This window comes from Cynocephalus volans, chromosome X, assembly GCF_027409185.1.
Source record: "Cynocephalus volans isolate mCynVol1 chromosome X, mCynVol1.pri, whole genome shotgun sequence".
NCBI classification, from domain to species: Eukaryota; Metazoa; Chordata; class Mammalia; order Dermoptera; family Cynocephalidae; genus Cynocephalus; species Cynocephalus volans.
Window position 1 is genome coordinate 10,238,553 of NC_084478.1, and position 27,392 is coordinate 10,265,944.

General features: G+C 43.4%; 2 protein-coding genes across 2 annotated transcripts in view; both read left to right on the forward strand.

The window, feature by feature from the left end:
- Nucleotides 1-27,392, forward strand: part of LOC134367154 (G-protein coupled receptor 143-like) — a 238,537-nt gene that overhangs the window by 78,710 nt on the left and 132,435 nt on the right. The window lies entirely within an intron of this gene.
- Nucleotides 1-27,392, forward strand: part of LOC134367012 (protein Shroom2-like) — a 65,991-nt gene that overhangs the window by 14,255 nt on the left and 24,344 nt on the right. Inside the window, exons 2-3 of the mRNA XM_063083662.1 lie at nt 19,552-19,670; nt 20,294-20,400. Coding sequence (XP_062939732.1) covers nt 19,552-19,670; nt 20,294-20,400 — 226 coding nt within the window. The remainder of the gene's footprint in view (nt 1-19,551; nt 19,671-20,293; nt 20,401-27,392) is intronic.

Here is a 27,392-nt window from a genome sequence, read left to right on the forward strand (position 1 = left end):
CACCCATTCAACTTACTGTCTCCATAGTTCTGACTCCTCTGGGTACCTCATATGGGTGCAATCAGACAGTATTTGTCCTTTTGTGCCTGGCTCATCTCACTCAGCATAATGTCCTCAAGATTCATCCTCATTGTAGCGTGGTCAGAATCTCCTTCCTTGTAAGGCCGAGGAACATTCCATCACATGTATGTATAGACCGCTTTTGTTTAGCTAGTCATACATCGATGGGCATTTGGTTGGTCCCACATTTTGGCTATTGTGAATAGTGCAGTGAGCACGGGGTGCACACAGCCGCTCGGGGCCGACTGCAGCTCTCTGTGCTGTGCACCAGCAGTGCGGTTGCTAGGTCATGTGCTGCCTCTAGGTTTCAGCCTTTGAGGAATTGCTGGACCGTTCACCACAGCAGCTGCACCATCTCACATTCCCACCAGCAGTGCACAGCAACCTCCGCATCCTCACTAACATTTATATATCTGCATATATATTCATTATAATGATGATTATTTTAAATAAATGTACTAGTTTTTAAAAGGTCTTCAGTCAAATGGATAGAGGAGACAAGGAGGCAAGTGTGCATTTGCACTTTCTCATATGCTGCTGTCATTTGAGGGTCACTTTTATCTTTTTACAGGACACAGAGAAGGCCACAGATGGCTCTTAATACAAGTGACATGGGATTTCTCTATTTTGTGATACTCTTTTGATGTCAATAAATGCCATCCACTATGAAGAGGGCCAGAAAGCACTGCATCTGCCAGTGAGGACTTGGGAGTCTAGCTTTGCCATGTTCATCTGGGCTCAGCTCCCTCATCTATAAAATGGGGATCACAATTGTACAAGTATCAGTGGGCTGTCATGAGTACTGAAGGTACTAGAACTCAGAAAGTGTTTAGAATGGGGCCTGATCTATACAAAGCACAGGGCAAGCATGGAAGCAACATCTTGTGAGAGCCAGGGATTTGTTGGCCAGTGTTCAGAGCCCGAACTCTCCCTAACAGTCCCTCTTTCACTACAGGGGGCTCATTTCTTTCTTTGGGGACATTTTTCCTCCCGGTTCAAAATTTCCTACTGCTATGAAGACTATTTACTAATCTTCTGAATGTGTGAATTCTTGTACAAGGCTCAAGTGTAAACATTGTAAATAAGGTATATGAGTCTCTCAAATTTGGTCTTCAGGAAAAACATATCCACATGCACCCCACTGCTTTCCACATGGACAGCGCCATAGAGTCCCTGACCTGGCACATTTTGCTGCAGACTACCACATCCCCATCCTGATACCCTCCGTCAAAGCTCACTGATCCTGTGGCCACTCCCGCAGACTTCCACTGGCAAGGAAGTCCTCCTAGATAGTGAGTTAGTCATCCTGCAGTCAAGCCCAAACCCACTGTGCTAGCGTGACTTCCTGAGAGGTAAAACTGCTGCCTTCATGCAATTAGAAAGGAGACTGGGGGACAGTGGAATACGGTGTTAGAAATATCAGGCTTCCCAGCAAGGAGATACAGTTTGGAGGCCCCTGAAGTCTTCCGCATGGGCAGCTGCCTACATTCTCCACACACCTGGTGACTGAGCAGATCTCACCCCACTCCTTTCTGCAGAGCAACATAGGGAAGCTCCAGGGTTATAATCTGCTGATTGTCCTTGCCACTTACTGCCAACAATTCCAATAGACTGGAGATCCAAATAAGTTGGTTCACGATGTAAATTTTGCTTCATAGAAGATATTTGCTTTATGTAAAATACATCAGGATATTCTAAAGTTGCAGGCTGGCCGGCAGGATCAGTTGTTTAGAGCCTAGTGTTGATAAAGGTCAAGGGTTCAGATGCCTGTGACCAGCCACAAAAAAAAAAAAAGTTGCACCCCAATGAAGCCAATATCTAAAAGTGAAATTGTGAGCAAGTGATGGGTAAGAAATGTAAACAGGCGTGATTTGTTGTGCTTAACATGTACATCGCCAAGGTCATGTTCATTCCATTTTTAATTATAAAACTATGTATGCCTTTCCTTAAAAACATACAAATTATAGAGAAATATGCAAATAAGAATGAAAGTTGTCACACTACCCAAATGATCTCCCTACTATTACACATTTTGTATGGATCTTCTAAACTTCTAAAAAAAAGCACATCCATATCTATTTGTATAGATCAAAAAAATCAGATGTGTTTTCTTTTGTCACAAATGGTCATAACTTATGTGTTATTGTTTTTCTTTGTTGATATAATACAAAGTTTTCTTCAGACAGTTCATATAGATTAACACATTCTTGATGATAGCTGTGTAATATTCCACTGTAATCTTGCATGTCCCATCATTTATTTAGGCTTTCCTCTACTCATAGACATTTGTTATTTCCAATTTTTCCCTATTGCAAATGGTGCTGCAACTAACATCTGTTTACATTTGTTTTTGCAAACGTATACGTATCTTAGTACTAAGTCCTGGAATTGGAACTGCTGAATAAGAAATATGAACGTTTCAACTTTTGAGAGATGTTGTAATATTGTACTCCAAAAACTGTCTTACAAATTGATATTGCCACCATGGTCATGGATTGTTTTATTGTTATCTAAAATATGTAGAAAACTAATTGAAGGCCAATACGTGTATAGAATACTTAAATACACTTTCAGACAAGAAGGAGAACACAAATATTTAGCGCTCTAAACCGTGGCTAATGCAATCTATTTTTTTTCCCTCCTGGGTGTTCCTGGCTTGACTTCATGATGACTCTACCTCCTCTTCAGTCTCTGAGATGAAGCAGCTGCTCTATAAACTGATTGGCCTCCTTTTCAGCTTTGCGTCATGGGTTTTCGGTATAATCCTAGCAAAAAGTAGATCCTGGCGCATATGAGAATTCGACAGCAAGGTTGTTCCCGTTGTGTTCATTGGACTTTGGGATGCCTTTTATTTTTAAACATTTAACATCTCTCGTTCAATAACTGATGTGAAAGTGCACAGCACTCTCAACTCGAACTGGACCATTTCAAGTGAAATTGAGTATGGGCGGACCCTGATATTGTTGGCTAATATGATAAAGTCAACAGTCCTGCTGTTCAGCTCCACAGCCTTTGGGCTCAGCTGCACCCAGGACCCGTACCAATATTTGATCCAGTCCTGTTACAACATCTCTGCCTTATTTCTTTTCTTCAGCTCTGTTTGTACGGTTAGTTCAGTGACCTGGAATTTTGCCATGGACTTTTGCGGCCAAACCACCCTTGACTTTCCATTTAACTTTCCGGAAGGAAAAGAAATGCTAACAAAAAAACGCTGCACCTATGTGTTTCCACTAGGAATCATAACTGCCACCCTCTCAGTCCTAAGTGCCAGCTTGTTTATGTGAGGCACGTTTAACAAAATGTCTGAATCAAGAGAGACACATGGTGATGTCCAAATGTTCAAAATAAGAGACCTGAATGAAGGGCTTTAACTTCATGGAAAGGCTGCCAATAGCTTTTTTGAAGAAATTTGCTACCTACACATAATATTATTTTCATCATCTACTCATTTGAAATAAAACATATTCATTTGGTGTCTCAGGGCATGTCTAAAGCTTATTCTCATATTCTCCTCTTCTGCTCCAATCTGCAAATCTATTCCTTTCGTCGAAGGTTTTTACTTGCTGAAATGTGGAGGCGAATATCTTCTATGCACACACTGTCAAAAATCAGAGGCAGGGAAAGTACTGGTATAATTCAGGTACGCATCAAGAAACACAACCAACTCCAAGATGAATGAAAGTTTAGAATAAGCTCACATGTACATATAGGAGAATATTATAGTCATGTTTAGGGCTTAGAGATCTTTAAGACCTTATTTTTGGTTAGGTTGGAGCGTGGTTCCGCAACCTCAGTGCTATGGACGTCTTGGGCTGAGTTCTTCTGGGGGTAGGGAGGCTGTACGGGGCACTGGAGGATGTTTGCAGCATCAGTGGCCTCTACCCACTGGATGACAGTAGCATCCCCTCTACTCTCAGTGGCGACAACCAGAAATGTTCAGACTTTTCCACGTGGCCTTTTCCAAAATTGCCCCCCATTGAGAACCACTGGGCTAAATGTAGTCAATGACCCAGACTAATGGATGTTACGGTATGTTGAGAGGATTGTGAGAAAAACTTATCAACTAAAACTGAACAAGCTAAATACAGCACAGCATTTATGTGCCTGGGTCAGTGGCCGCCTTTAACTCGGTGGCCAACTGGAGGTGATTTTGCTTCATCTCCAAGGGGACATGTGGCAATGTCGATGTCAATGAAAAATGGAATCTCCAAAGTGCTGAAAGAAAGTAATAATAGACCAGTAATTTCTATATCTACTAACCGATCACTCAAGAATAAGGACAAAATGAAGGCAGTTTCACATCAAGAACATACAGAAAAGAGACACTTGGAAAAGAAAATAATTGAATCGGGAATGAGGTTGGATCCAGAAGCAACGATGAGCAAAGAAACTGATAGGCAGGTGCGTAAATCTAAACCAGCACTGATTATAGTTTGTAAGTGTCTGTGTTCCGCGTTCACATATAACGTGTAAATTAGGAGAGGGATAATCAGGGCCAAAACTTTTTAATGCCCTTGCTTATTGTGGGCCATTCATCGTCTTTAGATTTTAAGTGAATAAATATGTTAAAAATTTAATGGTAACCACTAAACAGACACAAAGAGAATGAAAAGAAATTGAAGGTGGAAGGACAAAAAGGAAGAAGCAAAACGATAATTTCTCAAAGGCAACATGATTGTCTATGAAGAAAACCCACGAGAAGACTCCAGAGTCATGATCCCCTTTCTAAGAATCTTCTAGAAAAGGCAGCACAACACAGACAGAAACAGAGCAGTGATGGCCTGGTGCTGGGGGTGGAGGGAGCAGTGAGCTCGAGGGGGCACTAGGAGACATTTGGGGGGACAGGCACGTTCTACAGCTGGAATGTAGTCGGGGTCCCACGATAATGCAGTGTTCTAAAACTCTTCAAACCGTTACGTCAAAGAGACACCTGCACTCCCATGTTCACTGCAGCATTGTTCGCAATAGTCAAGATATGGAAACAACAGAAGCGTCCATCAGCAGAGGAACGGACCAGGAAAACGTGGTGTACACGCACGATGGGCTACTAGTCAGCCTGAAAGACAGAAGCGAATCCTGTCATTTGCAACAACGCGGATAAACGTGAAGACGTTATGTGAAGTGACATAAGCCAGGTACAGAAAGACAAATTCTGCACTATCTCACTCATCTGTGGAATCTAACAAAGTGGAACTCATGGAAGTAGAGAGTAGAATGGTGGTCACCAGAGGCTGGGGAGTCGGGGTGGGGATGTTGTTCAAAGAGCACAAGATTTCGGTTAGGACGAATTAGTTCAAGACATCTGCCTACTGTACAACGTGGTGACTATAGTTAATAACAACGGGTTATATTCTTAAATATCACTGACATGGGGCTGGCCAGTTAGCTCAGCTGCTTAGAGCAGGGTGTTACAACACCAAGGTCAAGGGTTGGATGCCCGTGCCCACCAGCCACAAAAAAAGAAAAAGGAAAATCACTGAGAGTAGATTTTGGGTTCTCACCACACAGAAAAAGTGATAAATATGTGAGGTGAGGCATATGTTACTTACCTCCTTTTAGCCATCCCACAAGTTATACATATTTCAAAACAACATGTTATGTACTATAAACATATAAAATTTTTGTCAGTTAAAATAAATAACGAAAGAAAGACTCGGAATTGAACACACACACACACAGCCCTTGAATTCCACCTTGCAGATATATCCACTCTTAATTTGGGGGCACAAAATTCTTCTCCACTCTTTTTAAGATATACACAGATGCACATTTTACAGAAATGAGATCACAGCATGGAAGCAATTATGCACTTAATCCTATATATCACACACACACACCCTGCACATTTTCCTGTTAGTTCATATACTTTCATTTCATGCGTATTAACAGCTGAGTGGAACTCCAGTGAGCTTGGTTCCCAGTGGGCTTGGGATCAAACTGGCCGTGTTCATATGCTTTCTCTGCCACAGTGGAAACAGAAACAGTAAATGTAAAAACGTTTGGCTTCAGCCTTAGCTTAGCGCAGGTCTTTCAACCTTGGTACTATGGACATTTGGGGCCAGAGAATTCTCATGGGGGCTGTCTTGTGCCTGACGGGATGTTTAGCAGCTTCCCTGATCCCCACGAACTAGATGCCAGTAGCACCCCCCAAGTTGTGATAACCAAAAAGTCCTCCAGACATTGTTCAATGTCCCGTCGGGTGGGGTGGGGACAAAGTCACAGAGCTATTTGAGAAAGCCTCGGAGAGAAGCAATATTATGCTGAGTGTTTGAAGTCAGGGCGGGAATCTGAAGAACTGTCACATGTCAGGGACAGAAGGACCTCCCTGGGAATGGAGTTATTTAGATATACAACGTACATGGCGATCTCTGTTCTGATACAGAAACGCTTCCCAAGATGGGCCCAGGTTTCTCCCAAACTGCAAGACGGAGGTCTTGTTGGGGTCGTCATTCCATGCTAAATTCAGAGGTCCTGGGATGTAAACTTCTAGTTTACAAGCCACAGACAACATTTAGGGCTTATTTGTATAGTATGCGGTTGAAAATGGAAATCCCACGTTAGGGAGGGAGGGAAAGGTTTGGGAAGGGATAAGTCGGGCAAAGGGCATAAAGAAATATCACGATTTGTAAGAATGAATACGCTAATAATAAATATTAAAAAAAGAAATCCCACGTTAATGTTGTAAATGAAGCGTAGCAAGCAGACCCACGGTTATATAACCTGTAAAACCCTCCGACAAGCAGCGGTGGCCCGCACCCCAGCGCCACCAACGGCCGGGGTCCGTTGTGTTTCCTGCTGGCACGTGCATGAAGTGAAAGGGCACCAGACCCCGACATAGGGCGGAGCTTGGGAACTTCAACAGCCACTAACGTGTCATCTTGGCTGCTTAACTCTGTCCCTGGCTTTCTCCATTTGCAGAACTGGAGTAGTAATTGTTTTCTCTGCATAAGATTGTTGAGAGACTAAATGAAATAACACGTAAAGTTCTTCAACACTTCTTGGCACATGCAAAGCTCCCAACGCATTTTTGTTGGTGCTACTGCCACCCTCGCCACTGCTGCCACCTGGACTGTTACCATCATTAATATACCCAATCTTCTATCCATAGATATTTAATGGTTTTTACTTCTCCTTCATGAACAATGCTGGCCGAGCATCCTTTTATTTCACCTGCAAAATATTAGGATATGATAGTAGATACACAATGTATGAAGTTCTAGAACCATAGCAATCTTCAGGAGCCTACCTGAATTTTCTAGGAACAATCTAGCTAATGAGGTTTTACTTTTCCTTTAGTGTACCTGCTGCTTAGCAGGACTGGCATGGCAGGCAGACGGAGCTGCAAGGCATTCTGGGGTGCAGTGGCTGTACCGCTGGGGAGTAGGGAGGAGACCAGCCCCAGCAGAGTGAGGGCTGGGGGTGGAGTGCAGTCCCCAAGGCCAGCTTCGGTGGAGTCGGCAGAATTCTGTGAGGTCACTCCGTTCACCCAACAACGCAGGCCTGCGGCTGGGCCAGAAAAGAATCCCCCGGGAAGAAGCCTGTCACCACACAGGGGGGCATGGCAGGGCCGTGAAATGGCCGTGCACGGCTGCAAGGCTGCCTCGGGCCCTACTGGCGGTGGCAGGAGCTGCCCTGTGAGTCCCCGTATCAGGACTCGCTTCCGCTTTCAGAGAGGCAGCCCTTGCTCCTGCTTGAGAATCATGACCCCTCGGATCCTCGACAGGAATTGCTGAGGATGTCACCCTCAGACTGAAATATGGCTGGAATGTTTTAGATGGAAAAGTTACTGCCCAGTCAATTTTGAGACCCTCCTGAGTAAGAGAATCGTGTCTCCCAGAATCTCTGGGGCATGCGAGGGACGTTTGGACTCTTAATTACAAATAAGCCAAACCAACTTGAGTTAGGCTGTCAGTGGTTCTCAACCGGAATGATTTTTGTCCCCCCAGGGGACATCTGGCAATGTCTGCAGACATTTTTTGTTGCTACCGCTTAGGGGGTGGGGTTGCTACAGGCGTCTAGTGCACGGGGGCCAGGGATGTTACTAAACAACTTCTGAAAGGACAGGCAAAGGACAGCTCCAACCAATAAGAATTATCTAGCCCAAAATGCCAACAGTGCCTGTTTGCAGAACCCTGGCCTAAGCCAGAGAAGTAAACAAACAAAACAGCACCTATTACAGGAGTTCTGGGGTACTTCACAGAACGTAAGGAGAAGTTGAATCATTCTCTGTAGTGGATTGAATTATGTCCCCCCAAAACTCCCTGCAGCTTGAATTGTGCCCCCTAAGTTTTATGTGTTAGAAACTTAGCCCCCACTGTAACTGGTAAGAGGGTGGGAAATCCTGTTACAATTATTGGAAGGAAGAGCCGTGAAGAGGTGAGTGGATTTTAGGACCGTGCAGTGGTGGATGGATTAAAAGTGGTGGTCAGGGGTGTGTTTCTGAGGGCTTTAAAAGAAGAGAGAGGAAAGTCTGTCTTTCTCTCTCTGTGCTCTCTCTGCTTCCACCGTCTTGCAATGTGAGACCCCTGGGTCACTTTTGCCACCACCAGACGGACTTTGGACTTCCCAGCCTCAGAAACTGTAAGCAATAAACTTGATTTTCTTTAGAAATCACCCAGTTCGGCTGGCCCGTGGCTCAACTGGGAGAGCATGGGTTAAGTCAAGGGTTACGATCCCCTTACTGGTCATCTTTAAAAAAATAAAATAAATAAAATATATCACCCAGTTCAGTGTAGTTTGTTATAAGCAACAAAAACAGACCAATAAAAAAATTTTTTTAAAAACCAACAGACTAATACAGTCTCCAAAAAAGAATATATTTTATATTTCCATTGCTTATCCATGATCCTGGGCAATAGAAGAAGTTCACGGACATTGACCAAGTTCTCCTGTATTGTATATATGACTCATCTCCCCTATTCCCAGTGTCTCAGGAAAGAATTAGATTCGTCCAGCTGTGGTCAGAGCCTACCCCTATGAACTTCAGCTGTGGCCAGAAAAGCAGGGTCATGTCGTAGAAAGGTGGCCCACAGAAGACACTCCAGAAACATCTCCTATGTGAATGAATGAACATGGCTGCCGGCGGCCACTCCTGAGAGTTGTGATGGTGTTCGTAGGGAGGGGGCTGAAACCCACAAAGAATCCCTCACTTGCGGCCTGCAGGGTTATCTGGTGTTAACTCAAGCTCATCCTGTCTGCTTGGTCACTCTCCCCTGACCTATGAGCATTCCTGTGAACCCCCTGCACCAGTGATACAGGCAGCCAGGAACACAGACTTTTTCTACTAGTCCATTTCTTCTGTTTGTAACAGAATATCTAAAACTGGGTAATATATAGAGAAATGAAATTCATTTCTTAAAGTATTGGAGGCTGGGAAGTCCACAGTCCAGGGAGCACATCTGTTGAGGGCTGCCTTCTGTGTGGGAACTCTCTACAGGGTCCTGTGGTGACCAGGGTGTCACAGGGCAAGAATGGGCTGATCAAGAGAGAGCTGACCTGCTCTTTGGGTCTCCTTCTAAAGCCATCAGAAGCACACCCATTACTCCATGAATAGCTCAATAGATTCACAAGGGTATAGCCCTCACAATCTAATCATGTCTTAAAGGCCCCACCTCTCAAATATAAAAATTGGATTTCCTGTTCTCAGCACTGTTACAACAGGGGTCAAGTTTCCAATATATGAACTTTTGGCGAACACATTTAACCCATAGCACTCTGGTCTTCTGCAATTTCAGCAACCCCCTGATCTCCTGAAAGCCTGGAGCCAATTTTTTTACCTTCATTCCCCCAGTCAGCCCATTTTTCCAGCACCTAATTCCCTGTATTAAATCCTCCCTGTTTGAGACCCCCAGAGATTTCCTGATTAAACCTGACTGACGTAGTAGAGATGGTTTCCGACACTCCTGATTACACACTTGATGATCTCGTGTGTGATGACCTGTTAGAGACTACCTCAGACCCCAGAGGTGTATCTGCTTCCGACCAGACCTTCAGTCTCTGCAAAGCAGGGCTTTTCAAACTACAGTGTGCATCCGCATCCCCTGGAGGGCTTGGTACAACACGGTGTCCTGGGCTCCAGTCCAGCGTTTCTGATTCAGCAGCTGTGAACTTGGAATGTGAATTTGGAACAAGTCCCCAGTGACCAACTGCTGCAAATCATTCCTAACTAGAGCCTTCCCACGTCTACCTAAAGCACTCTCAATTTAAACACTGGAAGGAATTATTAGTACTTAAAGAAAAAAAAAAAAAAAAAACACCAGCTCTCTGCTCTCTCTGCTTCCACCTTCTTGCAATGTGAGACCCCTGGGTCACTGTTGCCACCAGCAAATGGACTTTGGACTTTCCAGCCTCAGAAACTGATGCTGTACACTGTTTCCACCCAGAAGACCCTAACCAGATGTGCCCCTGGATCGTGGGGATCCCAGTCTCCCAACCTATATTTATGTTATTTTTACAAGAAAAGTAAATTCACTGGCACAGAAAATTCAAGATAAAGCTGGGCAAAAAGTAACACATAAAATTATCACGAAGGTGCCCGTCGCCTGTGACACTGAGACTACAGCTGCGGGTGCTGTGCGAGCGGCCAAGCAGCACCGGGAGACCGAGCCGAGTGAGTGTGGGTTGGTGGTGGCCTGCGTACTTTTTAACAGAGAGCCTCGGCGTGTGGAGTATGGAGATGTTCGGCAGGGGAGGTGGGAGTTCTGCGGGGATCACACTGCTGCTGCGCAATCCAGCAGCCTGGTCCAGAGCATGCAGAGCAGGGAGATGTCCAGTGGGGGAGGCAGAAGCTCCACAGAGACCATACTGCCGCCGTCTGATCCAGCAGCCCAGCCCAGTGTGTATGGAGCAAAGAGACATCCAATAGGGGAGGTGGAAGCTCCATAGAGACCACACGTCCTGTGGGGCTAACCCAGTGCTCGTGGAACAGGGAGACGTCCAGCAGGGGAGGTGGAAGCTTGGCAGAGACCACACACCCTGCAGTACCACCGCATGACCCAGCAGACTGGCCGAGTCCATGCTGACCAGAGAGGTGGCTCCCCGGAGAGGCCCAAGACCTGAGGCAACCACACACACAAGGCACTAGTGGCCAACTGAGCAGACACTGAAGTAGCCATACCAAATTGGCAACCCCAGCAACATCTTAGTCAGACAATAGTGTCAAACCTGTGGACTGTGAAGCTCCCTGTCACAATGAATAAACATCAAAGTAAAGATACAGGAAATATGAAAAATCAAGAAAGTACACCACCAAAGGGTAATATCTCTCAAGCTCTAGATCCTATAGAACAAGAAACCCTTGAAATGTCTGACAAGGAATTTCAAGTGATAATTCTAAGGAAACTGAACAAGATACAAGAAAACCCAGCTAGACAACATGATGAAACGAGGAAAGGTATACAGGACCTGAAAGAAGAAATGTACAAGTAAATCAATGCCCAGAAAAAAATGTAGCCGAGCTTGCTGAACTGAAGAATTCATTCAGCAAAATAAAAAACACAAGGGAGAGTTTAACCAGCAGGCTTGTGGAAGTTGAAGAGAGAACGCCTGAACTTGAAGATAGGCTGTTTGAAATAACACAGGCAGACAAAAAGAAAATAAAAGAAAATAAAATCAAAGGCATTGAAGAAAATCTGAAAGAGATATCAGACAACCTTAAACGCTCAAATATCCGAGTCATGGGTATCCCAGAAGAGGAGGAAAAAGGAGATTGCATTGAAAACATATTCAACAAAATAGTGGTAGAAAACTTCCCAGGTATAGGAAAAGTCACAGATCTTCAGATCCAGGAAGCTCAAAGATCCCCAAGCGTATTTAACCCAAAAAGATCTTCTCCAAGACATGTTATAGTCAAATTGGTAAAACTAAAAGACTAAGAGAGAATCTTAAAAGCTGCAAGAGAGAATCGTCAAATCACCTATAAGGGAGCCCCAATCAGGCTAACATCAGGCTTTTCATCACAAACCCTAAAAGCTAGAAAGGAATGGGATGATATATTCAAAATACTAAAAGACAGAGATTGCCAGCCAAGAATACTCTACCCTGCAAGGCTATCCTTCTGAAATGAAGGGCATATTGTATATTTCTCAGGCAAACAAAAACTGCAAGAGTTCACCAACACACAACCACCCTTACAAGAAATTCTCAAGGGAGTACTGGGTTTGGTTCCTGAAAAATAACTACCACTGCCATAAAAACCCAAGAATTATCAAAACGCACTAGTATAATAAAAATGGCATTCATGAAGAGAAAACAAACAAACAAAAAGGCTATCTACAACCCAAGGAAGCAACAAATACAGAAAACAAACAGTAAATCAGAAAGCAAGGAACAAAAGACACCTAAGACAACCAAACAATAATCAATAAAAAGCTAGGAATAAATCAATGCTTTTCAATAACAACTCTTAATGTAAAAGGCTTAAATTCCCCAATCAAAAGATACAGACTGGCTGACTGGATTAAAAAGGAGGACCCAACTACATGCTGCCCTTAAGAGACCTACCTCACCCATAAAGACTCACATAGACTAAAAGTGAAAGGATGGAAAAAGATTTACCATGCAAACAGAAAAGAAAAACGAGCTGGAGTAGCTATTCTTATACCTGATAAAATAGACTTTAAACTAAAAACTATAAAAAGAGACAATGAGGGAAACTATGTAATTATAAAAGGATTGATCCATCAAGAAGACATAACAATCATAAATATGTATGCACCCAATGTTGGAGCAGCCAGATTTATAAAACAAACTCTTTTAGACCTAAATAAGGAAATAGACACTAATACCATAATAGCAGGGGACCTGAACACCCCACTGCCAATATTGGGCAGATCATCTAGGCAAAGAATCAGCAGAGAAACACAAGATCTAAACAAGACTCTAGACCAATTGGAATTAGCAGATATCTACAGAACATTCCATCCAATTACCTCAGAGTATTCATTCTTCTCATCAGCACATGGATCATTCTCCAGGATAGATGACATATTAGGTCACAAATCAAGTCTCAACAAATTCAAAAAAATTGGAATTATCCCATGTATTTTCTCAGACCACAATGGATTAAAACTAGAAATCAATAACAAACAAAATTCTGAAAACTATACAAACACATGGAAATTACACAGCATTCTAGTTAATGACATGTGGGTCCCTGAAAAAATCAAGCAGGAAATTAAGAAAAATATTGAAACAAATGAAAACAATGATACATCATACCAAAACCTGTAGGATACTGCAAAAGCACTACTATGGGGGAAATTTATCGCATTAAATGCTCACTTCAGAAGAAAGGAAAGATGGCAAGTGAACTACCTAACACTTCACCTTAAAGAACTAGAAAAAAAAGGACAATCCATACCTAAGGTTAGCAGATGGAAAGAAATCATCAAAATCTAAGCAAAATTTAATGAAATTGTAACCCAAAAAACAATACAAAAGATCAACGAATCAAAAAGTTGGTTTTTGGAAAAGATAAATAAAATTGACAAACTATTAGCATGGCTAACAAAAAAAAGTAGAGAGAAGATTCAAATAACAAAAATTAGAAATGAGAAAGGTGACATTACAACTGATTCATCATCTGAAATTCAAGGAATCATTCGAGACTACTATAAACAACTATACACCAACAAATTTGAAAATCTGGAGGAAATGGATAAATTTCTGGACACACACAAGCTCCCAAAACTGAGCCATGAAGATGTAGAAAATTTGAACAGACCAATAACAATAAAGGAGATTGAAGCTATTATCAGAAGGCTCCCAACAGAGAATAGCCCAGGACCAGATGGAGTCACAGCAGAATTTTACCAAACATTCAAAGAGGAATTGACACCAATTCTTTACAAACTATTCCAAAAGATAGAAACAGATGCAAATCTCCCAAACTCATTCTATGAAGCAAGCATCATCCTGATACCAAAAGCAGGTAAAGATACAACCAAAGAAGATAATTACAGGCTGACATCCTTGATGAATATAGATGCAAAAATCCTCACTAAAATACTAGCAAACAGAATGCAGCAACACATACGTAAAATTATTCATCACGATCAAGTGGGATTCATCCCAGGGATACAAGGGTGGTTCAACATACGCAAATCAATAAATGTGATACACCATATTAATAAAATCAAACACAAGGACCATATGGTCATCTCTATAGATGCCGAAAAAGCATTTGATAAAATTCAACATTCATTCATGACAAAGACCCTCTATAAGTTAGGTATAGATGGAAATTATCTCAACATAATTAAAGCCATATATGATAAACCCACTGCCAATAACATCGTGAATGGGAAAAAGCTGAAAGTTATTCCTTTGAGAACAAGAACTAGACAAGGATGCCCACTCTCACCACTCCTATTCAACATAGTGTTGGAAGTACTAGCCAGAGCAATCAGAGAAGAGAAGGAAATAAAGGACATCCAAATTGGAAAAGGTGAAGTTGAACTGTCCCTGTTTGCAGATGACATGATCCTATATATCAAACAGCCTAAAGCCTCTACAAAAAAACTCTTGGAGTTGATAAAGGATTTCAGCAAAATAGCAGCATACAAAATCAACACACAGAAATCAGTAGCATTTCTTTTCTCCAATAGTGAACATGCAGAAAGAGAAATCAAGAAATCTTGGCCATTTACAATAGCCACCAAAAAAATAAAATACTTAGGAATTGAGTTAACCAAGGAGGTGAAAAATCTCTATAATAAGAAAAACAAACCACTGCTGAGAGAAATTAGAGAGGATACAAGAAGATGGGAAGATATCCCATGCTCTTGGATTGGAAGAATCAGCATAGTGAAAATGTCCATACTACCCAAAATGAAATACGAATTCAACGCAATGCCCATCAAAATTCCAATAACATTTTTCTCAGAAATGGAAAAAACTATCCAGACATTTATATGGAATAACAAAAGACCACACATAGCCAAAGCAATGCTGAGCAAAAAAAATAAAGCTGGAGTCATAATACTATCTGAATTTAAACTATACTACAAAGCTATAATAACCAAAACAGTATGGTACTGGTATAAAAACAGACACACTGATCAATGGAATAGAATAGAGAATCCAGAAATCAAACCACACACCTACAGCCATTTGATCTTTGACAAAGGCACCAAGCCTATACACTGGGGAAGAGACTGCCTCTTCAGCAAATGGTGCTGAGAGAACTGGATATCAACATGCAGGTGAATTAAATTAGACCCATACCTTTCACATACACTAAAGTCAACTCAAAATTGATTAAAAATTAAATATATACCCTGAAACAATAAAACTTCTTAAAGAAAACTTAGAAACACTTCAGGAAGTAGGACTGGACACAGACTTCATGAATATGAACCGAAAAGAGTGGGCAACCAAAGGAAAAATAAACAAATGAGATTATATCAAACGAAAAAGCTTCTGCACATCAAAAGAAACAATTAACAGAGGTAAAAAAACAACCAACAGAGTGGGAGAAAATATTTACAAAATATACATCTGACAAAGGATTAATATCCAGAATGTACAAGTAACTCAAACAAATTTACAAGAAAAGAACAAGCAACCCAATTAAATAATGGGCAATAGAGCTAAATAGGCATTTCTCTAAGGAAGATATATGAATGGCCAACAGACATATAAAAAAATGCTCAACATCAGTCAGCATTTGGGAAATGCAAATCCAAACCACGCTGAGATACCATCTCACCCCAGTTAGGATGGCTAAAATCCAAAAGACTCTGAACAATAAATGCCGGCCAGGTTGTGGAGGAAAAGAAAATCTTTTACACTGTTGGTGGGACAGCGAAATGGTGCAGCCTCTATGGAAAATGGTATGGAGGTTCCTCTAACAATTGCAGATAAATATATCATATGACGCAGCTATCCCACTGCTGGGAATATACCCAGAGGAATGGAAATGATCAAGTCGAAGGTATACCTGTTCCCCAATGTTCATCGCAGCACTCTTTATAATAGCTAAGAGTTGGAACCAGCCAAAATGCCCTGCATCAGATGAGTGGATAAGGAAACTGTGGTATATCTACACAATGGAGGAATACTCTGCTATAAAAAGGAATGAAATTCTGCCATTTGCAACGACATGGATGGACCTAGAGAGAATTATATTAAGTGAAACAAGTCAGACACAGACATAGAAATATCACATGTTCTCACTTATTTGTGGGAGCTAAAAACAAATAAATACACACAAAAAAAACTGGGGGGGGGGGAGAAGACACAACAATTACAATTCTTTGAAATTGATAGAAGAAGTGAACAGAAAGAACATTGTTGGGAAGGAGGGGGCAGAGGGAGCCAGTAATGGGCCACAATAATCAACCACATTGTATATTGACAAAATAAACTATTGGAAAATAAATAAATAAATAAAATTTTCATGGACAAAAGCAATGCTAAAAAGAAAAGAACACTAACTCTTCAGTGATTATAGATAAAGTTTGCATCAAGACTGCTACAACTAAGGCAGCAGTGCTGTGCCTTCCCATTTCCTAACGTGCTAGCAGCACCGATGGTTTTCAACATCGCCTTTGCACCTCCCGTGTTAATGATGGCATGGGATCCTTTGCAGGCACAGGATAAGCGGACTTTCAAAGTCAAGTGTGATACTTGATTTTGAAGTAGGAAAATTCAGCATAAATTCACCCCATCCAGGCAACTTTTTAGTTGATATTTAATGGAGAGCAGCAAGATGATAGAATCAGGCCAATCCTTGGTTGGAGAAACAAGAAGGCGGAGACGAGGCGAGAAAGAAATTCAGTTTCTAGAAAATGAGCAGAACAAGCCCTGCACTGGAAACACTGTAAGGAAGCTTGAGATCAATGGTCCATGTTCAAACAAAGTCTACATTACCAAAAGGCACTTTTCTCAAAAAGCCTGGTTTTGGAGGCAAAGAGGTTGGTTTGTCAGCCAATCTGTTGGCATAAAGCTGTGACATGATCAAAAGAAGATGTCCAGTCTAAAGGAAAAATCCACCAATCCAACCGCTAAACATGGCATTGAGGTATTCCCACTGGGACACGTAGGTGGGGAGGTCAGAGCCCCAGGACCTCTGCACAGTGGCATGGACATGTAGGACACGGGCACTAAAGTGGCGAGACTGGCCAGGAACAGCAGAGCTCCCCAGCGATGGTTGTGCTTCTCCCCAAGAACTTCCTCGGTGGCCCCAGTACCCCAGCCACATCAGTCCCAGGAGGGTCGCCACAAGCCCCAGAGAACCAGCAGCCCCAGCGACACACAGGAGGATGCGAGCCACGCAGAGTCTGCAGCCAGGTTCCATGGGCTGCTGTGGCCCTGGCACACACTGCTGTCACCTGTGTCTTGAGTCACACGTGTTTCCCAAAGGCCCAGCATGTACCTCTCACTCCCCAGGAAACCCAAGGTGAAAGTCGACCTCTGAGGAATGCACAGAGTCACCAGGGAACAGACGTGGCCAGCCACGGAGACCGAGAGCCCCGTGTTTTGAACCAGACGAGCACACCACTTCCCATCTTGCTCTCCAGGCCCAAGTTATTCTGGCAGAACCGTGTCTCTCGGCGAAGACAGAGCTGTCTTGGTAGATGGAAATCTTGAAGGATTTGCCACAGCTCATGCCAGCCCAACTGCAAACATGAGTTGACTCCTTTGTCAACCAAGCAGAAGGCAGCTGCTTGCTAAATCGGGTCACTTGATAACTGGGCTGCAATTTTTCACCCTTAATTAATGCAGACGAGTACCTACCATTAAAGTAGGCCTGACAGAAAACCTGTGGCCAGTGCAGGGCTAGGTGGGATGACTGGCAGGTTGTGACAGGTGTGCGGGCATGGGAGAATTTTTGCCAGTTGGAAAAGTATTTATTTTTGCAATTTTATTTTCAAAAGGTAAACAGTTTGAAATATAAAATTATTTGGTATTAGAGTCGTTGATCAAGGGTTTTTCAAAAGAGTATTTCTTCATTTTCAGTTATTTTAATTTCTCCATAGCACTGTCTCTTCCTTGGCTTGGCATCCGGTCCCGTCATTCCTAAGCCTATCTGCGTGGGAAACCTCCCATTTCCCCCGCCTTCCATTAACACAGGAAATTGGGATCTTCCTGAATAAAAGAGATGGATGCTTATGATCCAGCACTTGTGCTCCTTGGTATTTATCCAAAAGAGCTTAAAACATATCCACACAAAAACCTGCACATGGATGTTTAAAGCAGCTTTATTCATAGTTGCCAAAACCTGGAAGCAAGGAAGCCATCTGACAAGGTTACATACTGTATGATCCCAACTCTAGCACATTCTGGAAATGGCAATATGTCTGGTCTGGAGTGGTGTGTTACCTCAGTTGTGCACAGTCAGTCTCAGATCAAACTCTTTGCTCTACTCTTTACCTCCTTTTCACTACTTCACTTGAGTCATCAAAAAAAGAGTGGACAAGGCCAAACTATGGGAAGAGTAATAAGATCAGTGGTCGCAGGGGTGGAGGGAGGCAGGGATGGACAGGTGGGGCCCAGAGGACTTTTAGGGCAGTGAAACTGCTCGGCATGACACTGTAAAGGTGGGTACATGTCATTATGCATTTGTCCAAACCCAGAGAATGTGCAACAGCAAGAGTGACCCTCATGACAACTATGGACTTTGAGTGATGATGGTGGGTCAACATAGGGTCGTAGATTGTAACTAATGTCGTCCTGGTGGGGAACATTGATAACTGGGGAGGCTGTGCATGTGTGGGTGCAGGGAGTCTGAGTGGACTCTCTGTACTTTCTCCTTAATTTTTCTATGTACCTAAAACTGCTCTAAAAATAGTCTATATTTAAAAGAGAGAGAGAGGCAGGCAGACAGACAGATGCCGTTATCTGTCACTCCAGCTCCCAATCAGGCACGCCATAGCAAATACAAAGGAGAGTCTTCCAGGACCTCTCTGTCGGGTCACAGTAACGTTCAGAGCGCTGCACCCGGCACTGCGGCCCTTCATGACGCGCTGCCAGCGCCCCTTCCTAGGCTGGATTCTCTGCACTCCCCGCGATGCGTCTCCTCCACACCAGCCATGCCCAGCCCTCGGGTCTGCAAGTTTTCCCCTCTGGGGCTTGTCCACACACCGTCCTCTCCTGGAATGCTTCACTCTCATCTCTGCCAGCGGAAACCTTGCCCGTTCTGAAAACCCCTCTCAAAGGTCACCTGCTCCAAGAGATGCTTCCTGGTCTACCTCACCCACCGCATCACCCTTCACTGGGAGGGTCCCTGCACATGTCACATTTTATTCTACAGAATAGTGATGAGTGTCCCTGTGCCCTGGTCCGTGAACTCCTCCTATGCTGGCAGCACAAAGCGCTCATGTTCCCACATGCGCACCTTCTTGCAGCCCCTTTGCATTTCCAGGACTTTCCTGGCTAGCCCCACTGCTCGCACACAACCCTGAAAATACGCCAGCATTTGGGAGAACAGCCAGCAGGGAGTGGGAATGGCTGGGGGCCTCAGCCATGCCCCCTGACACCCGCCACCAGTCCCAGGGATGGGGGGCCTTGGGCCTCGGCCACGGCCCACAAGCACCCACGACCTGGCAGCGACCACCACTGAGTTGCCACAGGAAGCGCCCCAGGCTCCCAAGCTGGGGCACTGGGGAGCAAGGGCTTCAGCCACACCCCTCTGACATCTGCACCCAGCTCAGCAATGACTGGGCCACCGCTGGAAGCCCCCTGGTGTCCCCTGCAGGAATGAGGGGGGCGCCACAGGCCTCAACTCTGCCCCTCCCTCTTCCACCCTCTCGCACCTCATTTTCTTCCCCTTTCCCCTCTCCCCGTCCACCCAGCTGCTCCACAACAACATTATAGAATGTAAAAAAAATAATAATATTAATAAACTTAGTGGGGAAAATCAATAAATAAATAAACGATTTTCCTTATATTAAGTGAACTTTGTCCAGAAACTGAAAAGGAAAGATTTACAAATTTTACCACTTAATAATTTAAAAATACTGCACAGCAAAACAACAATCAAAAACAAAACCTTAGAGTGATACCATCAAGATGGTGGAATAGATGGTTCCCAGCATTGCTCTCCGTGCCCCCCAGAGGAGACCAACTTACAACCATTAAAACACAAAAACGGCCATCTTGAAACCACTGGAAATTGGGGGAAGAGGAGGGCAGACCCACTGAGTCCATGAGGGCATGGAAAGCCACAGTGAGTGGCAGGAGAGGATCACTCGAGTCAGTCACAGCCATTCTCTGGGCCAATGTGGCACAGCACATGGAGCAGCTACCTGGAAATGACAAAGCCACCGCAGTGCCCTTTGCATACAGCTCCTTGGAGTCTGCAGAGGAGAAGGTTGCCATGACTGTTGGGGAGAAAAAGTATGTATGAGTGTACACACACACACACGCACACACACACACACACACACACACACACACACACACATCTCGTTTTGGAGTGCCCCATTCCACTTCATAGTCCAGCAAAGCAACTCATAAGCTTCCCCTGCACCCACACAGGAAAGAGGGGCTGCAGCTGACAGGAGAAAGGAGTCACTTCAGAGAGTGCCATCTCCCACCTTCAGGACAAGCACAGCACCGTACACTGAGAGAGCCACTGGATCTGCTGTCTCATAGGTGAGAGGAGAGAGTAGGAGGTGGGTGTCTAATTTGCCCAGAGGTCTGTGAGTGTTTGCAGGGGACTCGTGAAGGGCCTGCCCCATGGGAAACATTTGGAGTGCCAAGGCATGTGGAGTGGTGATCCACCAGGGGAGCATTGGGGTGCGGCATTGGCAGCTGATCTGCCTCCTGATCATCATGGGCACCACAACGTGGACACTCGTCAGTGTGATAGAACTGCAGGGGGCACAGATCCTGGGAAAGACTCAGTCCCAGACTGGATTTTTCACACAGTCCAGTTGGGTTAGTGGAAACCCCACATGACCTGCAAGTGACTAAAACACTGACAATTAAAATTCAGTTTGCATGAAAAATTTCCCCCAGTCTGAGAAACAACAGCAACACAGCAATTTAGTCTAGGCACACATTCAAGTCCTGGTCCCCTCAGGGAGAATCCCCGATTTCTGAATTAACAGCATGTATTAGTCCATTTATGCTGCATATATCAAAATACCTGAAACTGGGTGATTTATAAAGAAAATGAAATGTATTGCTTACAGTTTCTGAGGCTGGGAAGTCCAAACTCCATCTGGTGGTGATGACAGTGACCCAGGGGTCTCACATTGCAGGATGGTGGAAGCAGAGAGAGCAGAGAGAGAGAAAGACAGACTCTCCTCTCCTTTTTTTATTTTAAGATGACCAGTAAGGGGATCTTAACCCTTAACTTGGTGTTGTCAGCACCACACTCTCCCAGTGAGCCAACTTGCCATCCCTATATGGGATCCAAACCCATGGCCTTGCTGTTATCAGCACCACGCTCTCCTGAGTGAGCCAAGGGCCAGCCCTCTCCCCTCCTTTTAAGACACCAAGAACCACACCCCTCACCACAATTTTTAATCCATTCACTGCTGCAGGGTCCTACAACCCAATCACCTCTTCAAGTCCCCACCTTATAATTACCATTACAGGATTTCCCACTCTGTTAACAGTCACAGTGGGGGCTAAGTTTCTAATACATAAAACTCAGGGTGTGCAACTCAAGCTTCATTGAGTTTTGGGGGGATGTAATTCATCCCCTACACAGCAGGACAGCACATTAGTTCCAGTGCAGTGATGAAGTGGTGATGGTTGCTATTAATCCACCACAGAACAGAAAAAACAGATGAGAGGCAAAGTGCTGATACTGAGCAGTAAAGGTATAAAAGCACCCAAAGAACAGCTTTAAAAACTGAAAGAGGTAACTATCTCCTCAAATGTGCGGACATCAATGTAAAGACACAAGGATCAAGAAAGGACACAGAAATATGACACCCCAAAGGAAACCAACAAAGTTCCAGCAATGGATCCAGAAAAACAGCAGATTTGTGAAATGTCTTCATACAGAATTCAGAATAATCCTCTTTAAAATGTTCAGGAAGTCATAAGAAAATACAGATAGAAAATTAAATAATATTTGGAAAACAATCCAGGAGCAAAATGAGAAATGCAACAAAGAAATAGAATTGATTTTTAGGGCTGGCTGATCAGCCCAGTTGGTTAGAGCACTGCCTTGTAACTCCAAGATAAAGGGTTCAGATCCCTACCAGCCAGCTGCCAAAAATAATAATAATAAATAAAGTAAATAAATAAATAGAATCAATTTTTAAAACCAAATAGAACTTCTAGAAATAAAGAATATGCTATCTGAATGGAAAAACTTGATAGAAAGCTCTGACAGCAGACTTGATCAAACACAGGAAAGAATCAGTGAGCTTGAAGACAGAATCTACAAAATACCCAATCAGAGGAGCAAAAGGAAAAAAAGAATAAGAAAAAAATGAAACAGAATTACAGTCTCTAGGGGACACCTTCAAGCAAAATAACTTCCATATGCTAGGTGTACCCAAAGGAGAGGAAAAAGAAGGAGACTTAGAAAGCATATCTAAGGAAATAATGGCTGAAAACTTCTCAAGTATGGATAAAGATGACAGCATCCAGATGCAGGAAGCTCAGAGGTGACCAATCAAATTCAATCCAAAGAGGAGCAGCACCCCAAGGCACATCACGGTCAAATCCTCAAAAACCAAAGATCAAGAAAGAATACTGAAAGTAGCAAGAGAAAAGAAATCTATAACATTCAGTAGAGCCCCAATACAGCTCTCAGAAGATTTCTCAGTAGAAACCCTGCAGGCCAGGAGAGAGTGGAATGATATATTCAAGGTGATGAAGGAATAAAAGCTGTCAACCGAGAATTCTCTATCCAGCAAAACTAAACTTCAAATATGAAGGAGAGAGAGGAGGGGCAAGATGGTGGAGCAGAGGTGCCCAGGGTGCATTCCCCCAACAGGAAAGGACCAGAATGACTAACAGCTAAACATTGATGGGCACATCTGTGGGAGAGTGTAGGAGTACAGCAGAGACTGGTGAGATCCCCATTGAGCGTGAATGCCCAGAATGGCAGCAGAGAGAGCAGAGAGAGGCACATGGCCGCAGCTGCCATGTCGCTGACACAGGAGGAATTTTCTCTTGTGGGAAAAACATAGGCAGAGGACCCACACCAACCCCCACCCTCACCACAGAGGCCAGAAGATCCTTTGGCAGGAAAACCCTGGAGCCAAAATGTAGAGAGCTGCCTAGAATACACACACTGCATCACTGTAGAACACTAGCACAGACTGTGCTCTCCCACCCCATCCTCATGTCCCAAGCCAATGCCAGACAGCAGCATCTTGAAACCAGAGCCCTAATGAGAGCACACCCTGCCATGGCGCCAGTAGCCACAGAGCTTCCCCAGACTTAAGGCTCTACCCTTCTCCCAGAGCACTCACAGGAGAGGCTACAATGCCCTGATCCTGGCTTCAAGACTGGGCTCAAAATGGCGGTGACTCTAGTTCAGCAGTCTGAGAAGCCAGCCCTAGAACTGCTGAACGGATCCACCCCCACCTCCCCAGCCAGAAATAAGATGGGTAGACCCTGCTCAGGTGTACCACTCCCTATTTCTCCCTCTCACCCCCAGCCCTGCCAGCTGATAGAGTTGTGTGCACGTGAGCCCCCAACCTGGAAAAACAGCTCATTGATCTCTACCCTAATGAATATGTCTCTGGGCTGGTGGAAGTAGAGTGCATCCATGCCCTCGTAGAAAATGTGGCCAGGCAGTTCTTTCCTGAATAGTCGGACCCAACACACTTTCCAACAGTTCCCAAAGCAGCTGGATGAGCCCCTTCACTGCAGGCATTCCTAGTGGCCCCGCCAACCACCCAGGAAGAAGCTGGGCAGGCCCCCTCTCTGCAGGCCTGCCTAGCAGTCCCACCCACCATTTGAGAAGCAGCTGGTTGGGTCCCCTCGTTGCAGGCCTGCCTAGAGGCCTTAGCAACTGTGCAAGAAGTAGCTGAATGGGCCCCCACAGCAGCCCCAGCTACTGCCCTCGCTCACTATCTGAAAAGCAGGTCAGCACCTCCACCCTTGGCAGACCAGCTCCTGAACGATGGAGTGAAGCATGACCTCACATCAGGACCCAAGAAATGAAACGGCAGAAGAACCACTGGCAGACCGACATTCAGCTAGTTGAGGCAAAGAACATCCATGCCCCTGACTGAGAGAAACAGCTCAGCTGTCATTTCCCTGGAAGAACCACTCCTGAGTCTTAGAGCCATCACATGCACGTTCATCTTAGTGACAAACAGCTTGGCTGACATGCTCCCGGTGAGCCCACCTTGGGTCAGAGAAGCAGCACAGAGACCCTGCCATTGGCAAACCAGTGCCAGAGATCCTGACACACCATATGCCCACACCCCCATCCTGTGAATCAATGCAGCAACTACATCCCCAGTGAGCCAACTCCTGAGACAACTGTCCCACAGAGTGCATGTGCACACCCCCAACCTGTGAACTAACACAGCGATATGTCCCCAAATAGCCAAAGCAATCCCAAGCAAAAAGAACAATGTGGGAGGGATCACACTCCCTGACTTCAATATATACCCCAAAGCTATAGCAATCAAAACAGCATGGTACTGGCACAAAAACAAACACACAGGCCAATGTAACAGAAAAGAGAATTCAGAAATAAATCCATGTACCTACAGCCAACTGATGTTGACAAGGGAGCCAAGAACACACATTGGGGAAAGGACAGTTTCTTCAATAAACGGTGCTAGGAAAATTGGAGATCTATATGCAGAAGAATAAAAACTAGACACCTCCTTCTCACAATATACCAAAATCAACTCAAAACAGATTAAAGGCTTAAATGTAAGACCAGAATCAACAAAACTTCTAGAAGAAAACATACGGGAAACACTTCAGGACACAGGTCTGGGTAAGATTTTATGAAAATACTTCAGAAGCACAGGGAACAAAAGCAAAAATTACCAAATGGGATTATATGAAACTAAAAGCTTCAGCGCAACAAAGAAAATAGTCAACAAAGTGAACTGAGAACCTGTAGAATGGGAGAAAATATGTGCAAATTGTGCATCCAATAAAGGATTAATATCCAGAATATACAAAGAGCTCAAATGACTCAAAAGTAAAAAAATAAATTATCTGATTTAAAAATGGGCAAAGGAACTCAATAGACATTTTTTTGAAAGAAGATATACAAAAAATGCTCAACATCACTAATCATCAGAGAAATGCAAATCAAAACTACCATGAGATATCATCTCACCGCAGTTAAAATGGCTATTATCAAAAAGACAGAAAATAAAATGTACTGACTAGGATGTGGAGAAAGGGGAACTCATTCACTGTTGGTGGGAATGTAAATTAATACAACCATTATAGAAAACAGTATGGAGATTTCTCAAACAACTACAGATAGCGCTACCACACAATCCAGCAATCCCACTGCTGGATATGTGCCCAAAGGAACAGGAATGAACATGTCGAAGGGACACCTACACTCCCATGTTTATCGTGGCTATATTCACAACAGCCAGGAGTTGGAAGCAACCTAGATGTCCTTCAACTGATGATTAGATAAAGAAAATGTGGAATACATGCACAATGAAAATCTACTCAGCCATAAAAAAGAATGAAATTCTGCCATTTGCAGCAACAGGGATGAGCTTGGACAAAATTATGTTAAGTGAAATAAGCCTGGCCCACAGAGAGAAAAAAATACCACATGTTCTCACTCATTTGTGGAAGCTAAACCAGTTGATCTCACAGAAGTAGACAGTACAACAGTGGTTACTAGAAATTGGTGGGGAAAGGGTCAGGGGGAAGGAGAGAGGGTGGTCAGTGGATACAAACTAGTATAGAGTTAGGAAGAATGGGATCTAGTGTTTAACGGTAATATAAGGAGAGTACAGTTAACCACAAAGCAGTGTGCATCCTTGAATAGCTAGTCAAACTCATGCTGAATGTTCCTAACACAAAGGAGTGACAAATGTCTGAAATGATGGATATACTAAGATCCTGATATGATCATTGCCCACAGTATGAATGTACCCAAATATCATTTTGTACTCCATAAATATATTCCATTCTCTTGGGTCAATTAAGAAAAATAAATTAAGGAGGCTGGCTGGTCTGCGCATTTGTTTAGAGCATGGTGCTGATAACACCAAGGTCCAGGGTTCAATCCCTGTACCAGCCAGCCACCAAAAAGAAAAAACAATTTTTTATTATAAATAATGAAATTAAAAAATTGAAATGATACCATTTATTTTGTGAAACCACAATGGAATAAAACAATAAATCAATAACAAAAGGTGCCCTGGAAACTGTACAAATACATGGAACTTAAACAACTTGCTCTTAAACAACAAATGGGTCAAAGAAGAAATTAAAGAGGACATTTAAAAATTCCTGGAGACCAAGGAAAATGAAAACGCAACATACCAGAACCTATGGGATACAGCGAAAGCAGTTCTGAGAAGTTTCCAGACAGCAGCCAACAAAACAAAACAAAAAAGGCTGACTTGATACTGAAAGAACTGCTGTACCCTGCCCAGGAGTTCAGAATCTTGAGTTAATGGTAAAGTGAAATTTGTGTGGTTCTGTTGTTTCTTTGTATTTTTATGGATTTTCTAATTTTTTAAATGATGAGCATGTATTCATTTTTACAAATAATAGTTATAAATATCTTTAAAGAACACTGCTGAATTTTATAAATTACTCTGCATTCATAAAGCATTCTTCCATTTCTCCACCAGGTGACAGCATAAGCACACCAAATAGTAGCAAAAATACTTTCCAAATATTTGGTCTGGAATTGAATACTGCTGCTAATTGCTCACATGTTTATTTTGACATGTTACTGCACAAATGATTCACTGCATTGTTTATTTTTCTGGTAAAATGACTATATATTCATTGTAAACTTGGTATATGGGAGAAAAACACAAATCACCTATGGTGGCACTACTCAGGTATAGCCGAGGTTAACAATCTGACATTGATCGTCATGGTTATAGATATGTGATGGACAGCTGGCTGGCTAGCTGAGCTGCTTAGAGCACAGCCTTATAACACCAAGGTCAAGGGTTCAGACCCCATTGTGGCCAGCTGCGGGGAAAAAAAATTATATATATAAAAATATATATATATAAATCCTGCGGGAAAAAGCAAAATGTACTGCGGGGGCAGTGGTGGGCGGTGGGAGATACCTGCAAAGGATGCACGGTGTTCCATCCTGTGGACACTCTGTAACTTGTTTAACTGATCTAAATAAGTACTTTCGGCTGTTTTAACTGTCTTTAAATTATAAAAGAATTCGCATATAGAAAATATACAGATAAGAATGTTATAGGCACTCAACTAATCAC